This window comes from Zonotrichia leucophrys, chromosome 4A (assembly GCF_028769735.1).
Source record: "Zonotrichia leucophrys gambelii isolate GWCS_2022_RI chromosome 4A, RI_Zleu_2.0, whole genome shotgun sequence".
Classification (NCBI taxonomy): Eukaryota; Metazoa; Chordata; class Aves; order Passeriformes; family Passerellidae; genus Zonotrichia; species Zonotrichia leucophrys.
The window spans coordinates 1,791,998-1,808,136 of NC_088174.1; the positions used below are offsets into that span (position 1 = coordinate 1,791,998).

General features: G+C 45.7%; 1 protein-coding gene across 2 annotated transcripts in view; it reads left to right on the forward strand.

Annotated features, from left to right (window-relative positions):
• The window catches only part of LOC135447866 (vascular endothelial growth factor receptor kdr-like), a 132,329-nt gene extending 116,414 nt beyond the window's left edge, over nt 1–15,915 (forward strand). For both annotated transcript variants that reach the window (XM_064713032.1, XM_064713033.1), the window contains exons 29-30: nt 1,610–1,704; nt 10,715–15,915. In XM_064713032.1, coding sequence (XP_064569102.1) covers nt 1,610–1,704; nt 10,715–10,919 — 300 coding nt within the window. In that variant the 3' untranslated portion in view covers nt 10,920–15,915. The remainder of the gene's footprint in view (nt 1–1,609; nt 1,705–10,714) is intronic.
• Nucleotides 15,916–16,139: the final 224 nt, after the last annotated feature.

Sequence of the window (16,139 nt, forward strand, 5' to 3'; positions counted from 1 at the left end):
ACAGCCTATTTGTCATTTGTTCTCTGCTGAGCACAGACTGAGGCCCATTATTGCCTTCTATTTTCCCAGGTGGAATTTCTGCCTCTTTATCAATGCATCTCAGGGATTAGCAGGCTTAGAAATTTCCCTGGCTCCTGCATCTTCCCCCTTGCAGGATAAAATCTGTCCCTGTGAATCACACAAAGACATTTGCTAGATCAATGCAGTCTCTAGAGATTATTGCTGCCAGCAGGAGCATTACCTGCCTAAGAGCTCCCTGTTCATTTTCTAATAAACCTTTACATGAGGGGGAAAAGCTTCCAAAAAGGGTGATAATGCATCAAGAGATCAGAAATAAATGTGATGTTTCAACAAGGGTCTTTTAAATCCCAATCAGGGTGTGATCTGCTTTTGGACAGAGTAAGTGTACTTTGGTTATTGAAGTTTTCTTCATTATCAACCCTGAATAGTCATTAGGTCATTATTTCAAAGAGCTGCCTGAGCTCTCCAAGTGCTCCACCACACCTTCCTGCCATTGTGAATTATCTGCAATCTCTGTGGAGATTCTTTTAGCAGAGAGGTGTAAGCAAAATGCAGAACCCCCCAGATAAACTGTTCCTAGAGCACGTGTTTGAAGGGGAAACAGTCAAGATAAAATCCAGAGACAAGCTGGGTTTTACTGAGGGTTTGACAGACATCATTAATTCAGGATTTCACTTTATACTTCATAAACTCACTTATAAACTGATCTTATTAACAACTGACAGATGACCAGAGAATATAGAAAAAGGCTTTTATGGTTTGGTGAGATTATTTTTTACATCTTGATCGGTTTGACTGGCTAAATAAGAGTAAGTAGAGTTTCTCTTCTGTGTTGAGGGCTTTTGCTGTCTTGGTTTTGACAAATGCACAGATGTGCAACTTCCCAGCATCACAAAATATTTCAAATGCAAAGAAACACCCAGAGCATTTAATGTTATTAAATAGCTTAAAATGAGGACTGTGATGTCTGTGTATTTGCATAAACTTAGCACAAAGTTTAACTGCAGCCTCAAGACTCAGCTTTAGGTGCAGCAGAAGCACAACCCCAACTTGAATCAAGACAGTTTTGTTGGACAGCTCATAAAAAAATCCATAAAGGCCAGGGCCATCCATCTTTACAAAGCACTTGCATTTACAAAATGCTGCTGAACTTCCACTTCCTTCAAATCCCAGTGTTTCTAATTGTGTATTTCCAGTGGGTATTTAAGGAGCTTTTCCTTGGAGGAGCCCAGCCAGAATTATTGGATATATTCTTTATGAATCTCAGTCTATTCATATCTCAGCTATCCTACGTACATGGTGCCCATATGTCATGCTTAATATCCGTTTCAAATTTGAAAATGTCAAATTATTTTTTGATATGTTCATTTTAAGGGTGCTCTTTTGGAAATGCAGATCAAAACCTTTAATGTCATAAAAACAAGGGAAACATTCCCAGGCTCCAGAGCAGCATTACCAGGAATTTTTATCTTGGATGAAAACTGATAACACAGGCCTTGATAAAAGAACATCCTGAAGGATTGGTGGCTCCTGCAGCAGTCCCAGGTTATTAAGGTGTCCCTGATGTTCCCTTCCTTTTGCTCCCCAGGAGTCTGACAGTGGCATGGTGCTGACCTCAGAGGAGATAAAAAGCCCCAAGAGGTTGGAGATCCGTTCCTGGCCCTATGGGATCATGGCTCTGGCGTGAGTACTCTGGGGGATTTCTTTTTCAGACAGTTCTTCCTTTCAGAGAAATGCTTTTGAAATGTGCAGTTTGGTTTCTGCTGCCAAGAGGAAACCTCTGGATATCCAGGCAAGCTGAGAGGAGATGAACTCTGAATTTCAGCCCCATAAGCAGAAAACCTTGGTGATGTGTTTTAAGATCAAGGGGCAGCAGATTCTGCAAATGGGAGATGATAGGTGGAAAAAATGAGAATACAGAGGTCAAAATTAGCTGTTTGTTCACTGCCTCCCCAGTGTTCTCTCTTAGTGATGGAGCAGAGTTTGAAGAACTTGATTCCTTAATGCAAAAGCTGACATTTGTAATTATAGCAGTGTGTATATTGAAGTCAGACAGAAGGAGTGGCATATCTGCAGTTCATGGGATGTGAGTAAACTTAAAATACTTGTTCACAGCAAACAGCAGTCCTTTACCAAAGCCCTGATTGCTTCATCATCACTGAGACAGAGCTGCAGAGAATTCCCTAAATCCCACAACCCCTGTAATCCCTGGGTGCTGTTGTTCACACCTGCTTTACAAACAGAGGCTGGGACTTTGCTGTTTGTTTATCCACTTATAGTACAATACAGAAGATTAAAAGCAGATTTTTTGCTTTTTCCTCACAGTTCTTTGTATTTCAGTAACAACCACACAGGCAGAGGTGATCCACTAGTGAAAAACTTCTCCACCTTCCTAACAACATTTACCCATTTTACTGATTCAAATGTCAACATGTGGAATTTCAAAGAATAGCTGCTCAAAATACTAAAAAGATATATTATTATGTAGCAATGAATTCCTTGTCTATTCAGTTAATTAAGCTAATTACGACTTGCCTAGAGTTTTCTCTGAAATCTGCTGAGCTTTGTATGAATTTTCTGTGTACTGAGGAACTCCAAGACCTTTCCCAGCAGAGCAGTTGCTTGTTGTACACCAAGTCACCCCTTTTCTGCACTAAAGAGAAGTGAGGGATGAGAAGAAGCCTGGTGCACTTCTGGATATTCTGGGAGAATTGCCAGGAGAGGGCATGGCCAGACTGGGGCAGTTCTGGAGGGGGTGACTCCCACTCAGAGGGAAAAGCAGATGGAAAGGGCTTGCCTTGTCTTTTGGTGCTTTAGAAGCATCAATTTCCTGGTGTTTGAGGGCAGGAAAGGAGGAAAGGGGAGAAGAAGAGAGGGGGGAAAGGGAGAAGGAGAGGAAAAGGGAGAAGAAGGGAAGGAAAAGGGAGAAGAAGAGAAGGAAAAGGGAGAAGAAGGGAAGGAAAAGGGAGAAGATTTCCTAAGGAAACGTGGACAACACTAACAGGAGCATTAGGATGCTGTGGATTGTGCTGGAGGCAGTGTGGCCTCAGGAATGTGTTGCCCAGCAGTATTTTCCCTGTAGCAGTGTCCCAGGGCTGGAGCTGGTGGGATTAGCAGAGATCCTGATCCATTTCCATGTTTTTACCCCCTGCACACACCCAGAGCGTTCCTGCCAGCACAATCCATTGCTATGGAGACCAAATGGCAGCAGCTCAAAAACAGGAGCTGAAATGTCAGGAGCTGCCTTACTGTGATGCCTCACCTGGGCTGATTCACCTCTTTGCTGCATGATGTCACACTGACACAAATCCAGCAGCCTCCCTGGTGGCGTTTATCCCTCTGGGGATTTCTGTCACCCACCCCTGACAGCTTTTCCCTGCTGCATTTCTCCTGTTTGGATAAAGAGCTGGCACAGGAAGGTTCCCCCTCTGCCCCTTCGAGCCTTTCTCCTGAAAATCTGAGAAGTCAGCACCCAGCCAGATGTGGAAACACAGAAACCCCATAGCAGCCTGTTCTTTAGAGATTTCCAGGGAAAGCTTCTGAACTGCCAGCAGGGGAGGCTCTGTGGGGCAGTGAATCCCTGCCTGGCCCCACCACGGGGCTCTCCCCACTTCCACTCAACATTTCCATGGGATTTCCATCCAGCTCGAGGTTCCTGAGCCCTTCTGTGCCAGCAGAGCCTGCAAGGAGCTGTGCTGTTCTCCTGCTGCCACAGCACCCACAGAGCTGTGGCTCCCCCTGCCACGTCCTTCCCTGAGAGTCTGAGCTCCAGCTGAGGAAGATTTTTTGTCAGCTGCCTTTTTTAATTTTTATTTTTATTTTGAATCTTGCAGACCCTCCTTGGCACAAAGAGCAGCTCCAACAGTGCAGAGCCCTCTGGTTTGAGGACAGGACACCCCTGGGTGCTCCTGCACTGACAAGAGGCCAAACAAAGCTCAAAGCCTGTGGAACATTCTAGAGAGGTCAGAAGAGAGTGTGGGTTTAACAGGGGAGATAAAGTCACCCTTGTTAATGGTGTATCTCTCTCTATCAAAAACATTTACCCTGGATCCTTTTCAAAGTCTTTCTTTGCTAAAACAAAACTGTTCAAAGGCTTAGCATGTTTTCTAAACCAGGGTGGCTGCATTTATTATTTTTGCCAAAATCTCACTGTTTATTTATGCTGCATTCATTCCTCTGTTGAGTTTAAAATTTGCCAACAGCACACACCATGGAGTGTCAGTGTCAAGAGTTTAGTGAGGATGAATCTGATACTCTGGGCCTGGGCTCATTGTTAGGCTGCACTAAGCAAGGCTGAGTTTTTCCTTTTAGAGCAGGAAAGTTCTGGGTGTTTTATGCTGCTGAAGTAGAAAGTCACAGCAGTAGCTGCAGTGGGAGATGGAAAGATTGGCTGGGATAACAACATTGGAATCAGCATTCAGGGAAGCACAGGGAGCACAGGGGATTTAATGAAGGGCTGACTCTGGTGTCAGCTCCCAGCTCATAATATTATCAGGCTACTGCCAAGCACTGCCTTAAACCCTCCAGAGACTCTATAATCAAGTTATTGTTTAAGATGACAAAAGGTTTGGTATCTGCTCAGTTGTCCTCCCCCAGCTCTTCCCTTCTCCCCCAAACCCAACACCCTGTGCTGCTCAGAAATCCCTGCCTGGTTCTGGCCCAGGCCCACAGCTCAGCTGAGGCCCAGCTGATCCTCCCTGGGCTCTGGATGCTGCACCCACATCCCAGCTCTGGGCTCTGCCTTTGCCAAAACAAGCTGGGCCCAAGGCAAGGCAGCAACACTGAAATGTGGATTTTGCTCAGCAACAGCAGACATTCATGTCCAAACACACAGAACACAACAAAAATACAGCCAGGATTGGCCTGGAATCCTTTCTCAGCTTCTCACAGAAACAAGGCATGGAAACATGTTTGCTCCAGGGCAGAATGGAGCTCAGAAATAATAAATACTTTTATTGCTGTGCTATGCAGCACCTTGCACTGTTACCTGACCTCAGGTCTCCAAACTAGAACTTGGAATGAGTAGCTACTCAGGAGTTATGTAAAGCACTTTTTCCCAAGGATTATTCCCTGTGCTGACAGTAACAAGGACTGGAAGGGGAATTGTGAGAGGCTGTGGGTTTGACTGCAGTGTTTTCCATCCCACTGCTTCTGGACAGGGACAGCTGAGCAGCCTGGCCACACATGTGAGGGGACATGAGGGTGGATTTGGCCTGGAAAAACTTTATTACCTGCACTTTGTGTTTGAAAGTGCTTCCAAACAATGAATTCCTGAGCCCAACTCCTCGAGTTCTGCTGCCAGCAGAATGCTGATGTGCTGGTGTGCCAGGGGGAACCCAGGATGAAATTCCTCCTGCACAGCACTCAGCTGAAAATGTATTAAAGCAAACTGTGAATCAGTCATAGCTACCAGAAAGAAAAAATAATCCTTTTATTTCTTTAATTGCTGAAAAATTAAAATTAAAAAAAAGAAACAACACTCTTACTCTGAGCCTTATTAAACACCTTTGAAGGCTCCTACAAAGCCCTGAAGCTCCTACATGTTATTAGGAGAGGTAGTCATGAGACAAACTGCTCCACTTGGCAGCAACCAGCTCAATTTCTCATCTTTCCCTAAACACAGCCTCTGAACATGGCCAGGTTTCCTACATGGACAGAAAAGTCCACTAGTTTTTCCTACTGAGAGCAAAATACTTGGGGTTTTTATTGCAGAGCAGGAGGAGCTGCTGCACTTGGGGCAGGAATCCCTCCCTGCACAGGGTGATTTTCCTTTTTCTCCACAGTCCCCTTCAAGTCATTGACCCCAAAGTGTAGATTAACAGAAATTGCCTCCCTCTCACATAAAATAAACAGCTCCACTAATGGTTTCCCAGCTCTTTGATGGTTTCAGTATTTTTCTATCTCCAAAATCTCTGGTTTTGTACAGTAGGAAGAAAAAGCCTCAGCAGGTCACTCAGGCCTTCAAGCTACTGCAGGATTATCCTCTGTGGTATCTTCTAAACAACTTTGGTGCCTTCAGAAAACTAAAAAGTTTGTGGAAGATTATTTAATATTCAGGCTGTGTCCCCAAACAGGACACCTTGTGCGTGGAGAGTGAGTTCTCAGGGTGGTCACTGCAATTTGTGACAAGTTTGCCTCAGTTGGCAGCTGAACCCCAGCTGAATGTTGTGGTGTCCCCCTGATCCTCAGTGCTGGCCATGCTGGGGACACTGACAGGGGAGCCTGGGCTGGGACAGTTCCAGCCCTGAGCAGATTTATCCAAACTGATTTATCCATTTACCTCTGGTGGGCTCCTGTGACCGTGCTCACAGGGGTCTGAGGGTGAGGGAAGGGATGAGGATCTGACTCCATGTTTCAGAAGGATGATTTATTATTTTATGAGATATATTATATTAAAACTATAATAAAATAATAGAAGAAAGGATTTCATCAGAAGGCTAGCTAAGAATAGAAAAAGAAAGAATAATAACAAAGGTTTGTGGCTCGGACTCTCTGTCCAAGCCAGCTGACTGTGATTGGCCATTAATTAGAAACAACCACATGAGACCAATCACAGATGCACCTGTTGCATTCCACAGCAGCAGATAACCATTGTTTACATTTTGTTCCTGAGGCCTCTCAGCTTCTCAGGAGAAAAAATCCTAAGGAAAAGATTTTTTCAGAAACATGTCTGTGACAGGCTCCCACAGCTCTGCAGGGTCAGGCAGAGCAGAGCAGGGAGGAAACACCTGGGGGGCAGTGCCAGCCCAGGAGAGGCCCTGAGCCAAGGACTGGCCAGCTTTTAATGAAATCAGTTTATTACATATCCATCAGTGACCTCTGGAGTGCACAGCTGTGTGATTGCCCAGTGCAGCCCCTCTAGGCAGAGGTTGTTTGCTGGGGGCTCAGGGAGAAGGTCCCTGCCTGTTGGGAAGGATGAAAGTTTGACAAGAAAGTCTCACAGATATGGATGCTTGGCAGAAAGATTTTTAAATGTAGAGTGTGATGAAGGAATAGAGATGGAATCAAGTTTTGATATAGAAGAAAAGAACTGCTGAGCCAGTCTGACTGGATAACCAAGGGTGTGTTAGTTAGAAGGGGTTTTTATGACTTAGAGGAAAGGATAAACCCACCCCAAAAAAGAAGATGTTTTTACCAAGCAGGAAGAGAGCACAGGCACACAAGCCTGCTGATGTTGCAAGTAGAAAAAAGGTCTCAGAATTTTCTACTGCAAGAAAACTGAAAAACAACTTCTAGCTTAAACTGTAATGTACTGACTTTTAGTGATTGGAGAACAGTGACATGAATATGGTAATTACAGTAGTTATGATAGGCTATAGATAAAAGTTAAGGTATAGATTGGTTCTACTGTATGAAGATGCTCAGCAAAGAAAAGTCTATAATGCATTGTAACCAAAACCAAAGGGTCTCCAGGCCTGCCTGCAGCTGGAGCTGACAGCTGTGGGCACAGCTCTGTCACCCACAGCCCTGGATGCTGTCACCCCTTGGATACAATAAACTGCATTTTGGAGACCCCCTGGATTCTCACATCCCCCATTTAGGCTCTTACCTGCCAAGGGGCCGGGCCAGGAAGGGATTTTGGGGACCCTGGAGCCCCAAGCACTGAGCACAGCCAGGCTGGGGCACATCCTGAGGTGCCAAGCACAGATGGAGAGGGAGGAGCAGCCTCATCCCCAGCAGCACAGCTGTACATGCACAGCAGGCTCTGTCTGTGACAGCAGCATGAAAGGGGAAAATGCAAAGCCCCACAGAGAGCTTTAATTAGGAAATGCATTGAGATGAAAGGAATACTATATTGGAAGTTAATTGCATTTTGGTCTGCCATTAGATAGCAAGTGACACAACTTCCTTCTGACCCAGCTCAGCAGCTCTGTCTCTGGAGCAGAGGGGACATTCAGGAGTCCTCCAAAGCCCAGCCTGATCTCAGCACCAGGCAGAGTTATTTATTCCCAGATATCCAAACTCCTGACCCACAGGGGCAGGAACCCAACAGAAAACTTGCTGGGAGTCTACAGGGGGCTGGAAATTCCCCTTTTAACCCTAATAACCCATAGATATGCAGGTTGGGGGCCAAATTAAAGTGTACTTGGGGGAAATGAATTTGTAAAGAGTTTTTAAAGTTTGACAGAAGGTTTATGTAGCATGTATTTATATGTAAACTTTGAGATAAGAAATGTTGACTTAGAAATGTTATGGAATAGGATAAACACTGTTGAGAGAGAAATAGAATTAGAAATAAGTTTTAAAGGGTGGTTTTGTAAGTAAAACCAGATACTTTAGAGAAAGAGAACTATGAAAGATGTTTTGTATTATGACTTATAAGGGGTAGTTTTAAATTATTAGTTTTAAGGCACTTACAGTATGCCCATACTTACAGTGCCTTAAAGCTAATAATTTAAAACTGCCCCTCTCAAGCTTCCAAATTAAACTGATGCTCTCAAGCTTCTCCCATGACAACTTTAATACCTGGCAAATTGGAAGCCAGAGCATCCATGGAATTGTCTGACACGAGCCAATGGAGCTGAGCAACAAAAGAGAATTCCATAAATAAACAAAGTTGTGGTTGCATGGCTCATGGCAGGGAAGTTTATCTGCAGTTTATCTGTGTGTGGAGAATGGACAGCTGCCAAACCTGTAGGATACAAAAGGAGTTTCCACTCCTGTTTCTCTCTGGACAATGAGGTAAAAGTTGTGAAAGCAGAGGGTGCTACATTTTTGTTGAAGTTCTCAGGGTTACTGTTTATTTTAGAATTTCTGCTCTGCCACTCCACAGGTTTGGTTTCAATGCCTTGTGCAGGTCTGAAAGCACAGAAACAGCAGATTTGTTCTATGAACTGCAGCAATCCTGGAAGCCAGGCTCATTCTAGGCAGGCAAGAGGTGGTGGGCTGGCTCCTACAGCTCAGGCTCACTTCCCAAAGCTGGAGGTGCAAACCTGCCATGGAAAGCCAGCCCAGAACACTGAAATCAGAGTCTGAATTAACCAGCCCGTGTCCCAGTGCAGCTGGTCAGAGCTCAGCTGTGTGTTGTGACTGAATCTGGCTGCACAAGAGTTTAATGGGTGATGTACAGGACATGAGCACCCATTCTGTGGGTAATTCACAGATGGAGCCTGCAGGCTGCTCCTGTGCAGGAACCACTGTTCCACTCCAGCCAGTGCTGTAACACCTGGGATCTTTCCAGAACCAGCAAAAAAATTATTTTTTTTTAAATATAGTGACAGTGGTTCTGTCAACCAGTGGAAATATCTGCAGCTTGTGGGGAACCTGAAACTTTTGACAGGTTCCAGATTCAGAGAGAACACAACTTGTAAAGTCCCAGCAGCAGAAGCCAGCAGGGCAGATTGATCCTTTCCATCTGAAAGGAGCTCTGTGTGGCCATTGAACCTGCTCTCTCTGCTGTAGCATCCAAAAAACACCACACACACACAGTTCCCATCCTGGATCTGCCATTTTCCTGTCCATGGCTTTGCTGCCCTCCCTGCAGTTGCTGTGTGTGGCTCCTGGCTTTGGTTTGTTCCCTGGAGCAGGAACTGGCTCTGCTTTCTTCCTAAAGCACCCCAGTGAGAGAATGAGCAGCTGCTGGAAGCACTGCACAAGTGCCAATAAAATGAGTGTAATTATTTGATGAACTGTTGACTATTCAGATTTGGTTTAGGGTCATTAAAATGTAACTTTATACCACTTTAAACACATATGAAGCACATACACAAAGTGCTTGGGCACTGCCTGATTTTTAATTCTCCCAGGCACATTCAAGCCATTCTGAGCTGAGGCTTGAGCAGTGCTGTGATGAGTCTGTGGCTGAGGTTCCTTCCCCAGAGCTGCAGTTAAAGGGTCCTGAGCAAAGTGCAGCAGCTCAGAGGCCACTCCACACTGGAATCCTTTAGAGCACCCCTCAGTTATCCAGGCCTCTTCCAAGGAAATGCTCAGAGTCCTGGTTTTGCACCACAGAAGTGCAAACCAAGGTTAACAGAACACCCTTTTTAAGGCAGCCTGTGACAGAAAGAACCTTTTGAGTTCTCCACAGCCCTTGCTGTTCCTCAAGGTCACTTTGTCTCAGGGTTCTCCTGCTTTGAACCCTGAGGCTGCTCCATGTGATGGAATTGCTCTGTCCCACCCTCCATCACCTGGAACAGGGAACAAAAGCAGCTGGGATGCTGCAAAGCACTGCCCTTCAGTGGGTCAGCAATGTTCAAGGGCTGGGAAATATAAAAGGGATTTTGCCCTGCACTGCCTGGGTATGTTCAACACACGCTCCTGCTTTCAGTATTGGTTTAAATTAGAGTCTGCCAGAGATTATTCAGTATTTCATCCCTTATCACGCTTCAAGAAAAGTCATAGCCTTCAGTTCTGCTTTCAGAAAAGTCAAATTTTTACTGACCTGTGTCAGAACAATGAGGGAGGATGTTACTGTGTGTACAGGACAGGTGCCTTTACAAGTAAGAGATCTGTGGTGCACTGAGATGTGGTGAGCTGAAAGGACAGGGCAGCAGAGCTGGAATTACTCCTAAATCCACTTTTAAAACACAGAGTTATTTAAAATACCTCAGTTCCCTCATCCAGTCAGCAAAATTGTCTTACAGATTGCCATAGAGATAAATTGATATTTTTTATGTATTTACTTCTTCAAGAAATCATTTTGACCATTGGTTACAGAGACAGGCTGGCTACATCCCCATGTTTGTCCCAACAGGAGGAGAGCTGTGAGCAGGAGCAAGGAATCCATCCTGGCTGACCACGACAGTGTCAAGTACCAGCCAGCAGTGCAGGTGGAAGAGGACACCATGGAGTTCCCCCTGGAGGACTCTGTGCTGCTGCCCATGGAGCCCAGCCTGGAGTGCCACAGCCCTCCCCCAGACTACAACTCTGTCATGCACTACTCAGCCCCCCCGGTGTAGGCAGTGCCCCAGGGCTGAGCTCAGCCCTGCCAGGCTCTGCTGTGCCCAGGGAGCCTGGGGGGCACAGGAGGGAGCTCTGCTGGGGTAATGCTTCACACGTTTCTTCTGGCACATCTCAGATGGGATTAGAAACAATTTCAGAGCATCTTCTCTCTTCTCTTTAAAGGCCTGTTGCAAGATCTGCAGTGAATTAATGACACTGTCTGTCAGAATCATAGCAGGAGCTGTAACCCTGAACTGCTGCCACTCCTCCCCCTGGCTGGGGCTGTTCCTTGGCACTGCCACACCCACAGGTTCCTGCATCCCCACTTCACCCCATGCCAAGCTGGTTGGGAACATAAGATTCAAGCTGCTGGCCCTGACACATCCTGCAGGATTGGTTAGGCCAGTGCTCCAAGGGATCTGTTGAAAACAGCAGCAGCCACATGAATGTTTTGGGCTTGAAGAAAAGCTGAAACACCCTTCCTAACTTGGGATTTCACCTCCTGTAAATATTTCTGAAATATTTTGCAATCCAAGGTATTTTGGTTGCAATTTGGATTTAGTCATTTCCACTGCCCAGAGGAAACACTGCTGAAGATGGCATGGCCCAGAGCAGGCTGGTAGTGCCCGTGTGTCACCTCTTTGGGCAGCAGGGCACACAGTGTGGTTAAACCTGAGCCCCTGGGCTCTCCCCTTGTTCCAACAGCAGTTTATTCTGCAGACATGCAATAGGGAACCTTGCTGGAGATGCTCTGTAATGGTTGCAAGGCAAAATCACTGCCTTAAGCAAGAACCTTCTCAACTCAAACAGAACTTCCCAGCTCACACACACCTTTGTGTGAATGTGCAGAAAACTCTCATTACCAGCACAAGAGTTACACAAAAACTCACACACACCCTGGAGGCACCAGCAGGGCAGCAGCATTTTTATGTTTCCTTTCTGCACACAGAGTATTTACTAAAACAACACACAAAACAGAAAACAGCATTTCCTCTGGATTCTGTGGGGGTGCCCAAGGGTTTGGCCCTGGGGATACTCTCCCTGTTAAGCTGCAAGCCCATGTGACACACAGTTCTCTCTGTCTTGCCAGGGTAAATACTGGTATCAAATGCAAAGCCCTTCCTGGTTCAGGGTAATTCAAAGCTGTTGTTGCAGCAGGACTGAAAGGATCACAAATTCTCCCATGTGAGACACTGACAGTGGGTTTGCCCCTGCCCCAGAGCTGGGGGTGGCAGGGACAGTTACAAGTGTGCCCAGGTGCCCTGTGTGCCCTGTGCATCATCACAGCAGCCTCACAAATCAGCAAATCATCCTTAGCCTTTCATGTGCTCTGTAACAATCAGAGTTGGCTTTAAAATTTAGGAAGGGAAAGGTCTCCAGGTTGCAAGGAGAAAAAACCAGGATGAGCAAGATGTTCACTGACAGTGAGGGCTGTAACCTCCTGAGTTACAAACTGATCTATAAATGACTCCCTGCACAGCTTCCTCCAAGCTCTGCACAACCCTTTCCTTTTCTCCCTTGATTTGACTTCTTCAGTGGAAAAAGAATTTTTTTTCATGATTCAGACTAGAGGAGGATGAAATCCAAGCCTTGCAAAATGATGCTGTTACCTTGGCAAAGACAGCTGCACGCCCTCACAGCAGCCAAGGAAGTTTTCTGGATGAGTGCTTGCAGTGGGCTGTGCTGAAGGAATCACAAACAAGCCTCAGGTATTATCAAAGGGGAAAACAAATCTCCAAACCCACCCCATGTTAACTGTGAACTCTCAAGCATCTGAAGGATGGGCTCTGGGGAACTGCACTGCTTCTTCTCCTTGACTTCAGAGTCCCTTAGAAATCACCTGCAGTCCCTCCAGAACCCCTGCTCATAGTGCACCTGCTAGATAGGTGTGGGCTTTAGTTGCTTTATGGTCATTTTGCACTGCTTTGTATTTTAGTACCTATGTATTACATAGAGCTGGTCAGAGAAGAGAAGAAACTACTGGGAAAGAATTCTGATGAGCCCCAGGAAGCTCACTGGATTGGTTTTCCATCAAACACTGTTAGCTATCTATAGCTCTGATCAATCAGCTGGTTGATCAATCAATCAGTTCTTGTGGAAATAAATGACTGATGAGCAAAGGAAGAGAAGGTGCAGCCTGTGTGTGGCTCTGCTGTGTTGATGCCTCAGCTGGAGATGTTTGTCACTGCACCTTGGGCTGGAGGATGAGAAAACAGCGCTGAAAAACCTTCACTGAGGAACTCTGAAATGCAGGAACCAAACCTGCAGGTGTGCTCTGTGTTTTGAGGTGCATGGGAAGCTCTGCTCTGCTGGGGGAGCTGAGCACGGGGCCTCCCCTTTCCCCTCTCTGCAGGATGAGCTGCAGGGCAGAGGCACAGGAGCACATGTGGGGAGCCCTTCTGGCTCTCAGTGACACCCACCAGCCCTTCTGTGCCACCTGAGGTGGTGGCACGGGCACAGCTCCATGCTCCAGCTGGTTACAGCCCAGGTTGCACTGACAGCCCCACTGAGGGCTCCCCTGAGCACATCAGTAATGGAAGGGACTGACTGATGTTTGGGCAGCTGTTTCCAATGTTGTTTCATGGAAGATTTTTTTCCTCCTTATAGTAAATGTAACAAGCAAAAGTATTGCCTGAAAAGTATTATTGAACATATTCTATTTTATTTACTAATATTTTGTTTGTCCTTCTCTTGCCTCCCTTAATTTAATTATTGTTATCTTCTTCCAGTGATGTATATAGTGTACCCTGTAGCAACAAATATAGTATTTCATTTATATGGTAAAATTTGTAACATTTTAGTCCAAAAAGAAAGAACTACCCAGATGTAACAGAGTTAAGTATTGTACTAAACATTTCACTAATGCTTGCAGGCCAGGCTCCAGTTTACAGTGCCCCATAGTGCCATGGCACAGCAGCTCTCTTGGCTGGGAGTGCCTCTGCCTCTCACTTCTTCTCCATTTATTTAGTTTCAGTTAGGAAACAGGAATCTGGAGGAATTTGGCAGGTTTATCTCATTCCTGGAGGTGTCACCATGTGCAGCATGTGTTAAAGGTGAGGGATTCCCACTGCCTGGGTTTTAATTGGAGGCTGGTGGATTGGCTAGAGGATCAGAAGGGGTAAATTGTTTAAATGATGTGATGTTTATTATTTTTTCAGACTTCTCAGGGATTCTTACTCGACTCCTGTCTGCCAGCTGCTTTCTCTAACCTGAGCTCAGTGGGATCTGTATTAACATGTACCTTTGTTCCTTTGATGGTGCTCACTCCTCCTGCTTTTGTGCTCCTGGAGGCCCAGAGAATCAGGGCCAAGGAACTTGGAGCTCTCCATGGAATTTTGTTTTCTCTTCTCCAACAATCACCTCCCACCAGTTGTCCAAGTGCCTTCACCTGCATGTTCTTGTTCAGGCTGGTGTTGTAACAATCTCCTGTCTCCCCTTTTCTATTTTTCATCTGTTTCCTGTTATTTGCTCTCCCAGTCCCCTTGGATTGCTTTGCTCTGCCTTTTCCCTAAGATCAGGTGTAGGATCATTTCACTGCTGTTTATCCTGTGCTTGCAGAGGCTGAACTAGATAACCTAAAGTGAGATTTTCACATTAAACCCTCTATATATAGCCAAGGAAAATTAGTTTGTATTAGTTTGTCTGGAAGTTTTTTGTGTCCTTCCCTGAATAGGAGAAGCTTTTTAATCTACTGATTTTTCAATATTGGTGTCTGGAGCAAAATGAAGGCTGGTGACTGTGTGAATGTGATCTTTCCCAGAGTGCTTTTCCTCAAACAATGAGGTTTCTGTAAGGTTCTCCCCACAAGAAGGGGATCCCCAGCAAGGTGTATCCCAAGTATCTGCTTGGGATGTCAAGGGAATCAGATAAAACTCAGAGTCTGAGTAGTGGTGTCAAACAAACCCCTGAGTGCTGTGGGTGCACACAGCAGGGCTCTGCTGACACCCCAGGGACACAAAGCCTCCCTCCCTCACCTGCCTGGGCACCCCAGGGCACCCCAGAGCACCCAGGGGTTCCTGTCACTGGCTTTGCTCTGTGCTCCCTGCAGGAATCTCAGCTGCCGTGCAAGCCTGCAGCTGGGTCCTGATGTGTCCCCTCACTTATCCTTCATGTCCTGCCTCACTCTGCAGATTCCATCTGGATGGGGATGTGGGCTGGGCTCCAGGATCCCTAAATCCCACCAGCACCAAGGGGACACACCAGCAACTGCTGCAAACAGTTCCTGTAGCAAATAGCTACAGAGCAAGATAAGCATTATCAGGTTTCCCTGAACACAGGAATTGCTCAGGGTCAGAATCACACTCACAGATCAGCCTAGAGGTTTTTCTTTATCATACAGTGAATTAAAACCGCCAAAAGGCAGCAATAATTCTTTTTTTCCTCCCTGGAAATGTCATGGCCAAACATTGAGATCCATTTTCCTGGGTTTTTACTACCCCACAAAAGAACAGAAAGAATTTTGCCAATGTCACAGCACCAGCACCATCTTACACAAGTGAAATTCAGGGAGGAGTTTGGGATTTGGGCCTCTCAGGAGTCAGGCAGTACAGGGGACTGTGGAGGTGCTGAGCCCAAGCACTGGTGGTTTCTTTGACATTGTTATTTCCATTTCTGTGAACATAGAATGGAAAACCTGCTGGCCTGGGTCAGCTGGGACCACAAAAATGACAGGGAGAACAATGTGGGATGCACTGAGCACTGTCCTGTTCTCCTGGTAGCACTAAATTCATTTTTCCTTAGACCTTGAGTTGTCAAAGCAGCCACTGAAAACTGGGAAAAAACAGAAACTTGGGACCTACAGAAATAAACGAAGGAAAACTGGGGAAAGCCAGGAACTTGGGACTTACAGAAATAAACCAAGTGCCATGTTCAAACCACCAAGGAATGTTTGTCTGCCATGTTCCTGTCTGCCTGAAGAATGTATGCACTGAAAACAACGCTTTCTTATGTAGTCAAAAATTGTACTGTATCTATTAACCAAAAAAATAAAAAAGATTCTATATTTATACAGCCCAGGGCTCCTCTGTGTCATCTCTTGGTTTGAAAAGTGTTGTCCTTGAAGCAGAATAAAAATAAATAATGCAACAGTTTTGAAAGACTTTTGCAAGGCATAGATCTCATCCAAATTTCTACAGGGGGCTCCAAAGTTAGGACAGAGGCTGCCACACTGCTCAGAGGGAGCTGCCCGCTGCATTTGCTTTAAAAGTTCACAGATCTCTGAAAAAAATGGGAAATTT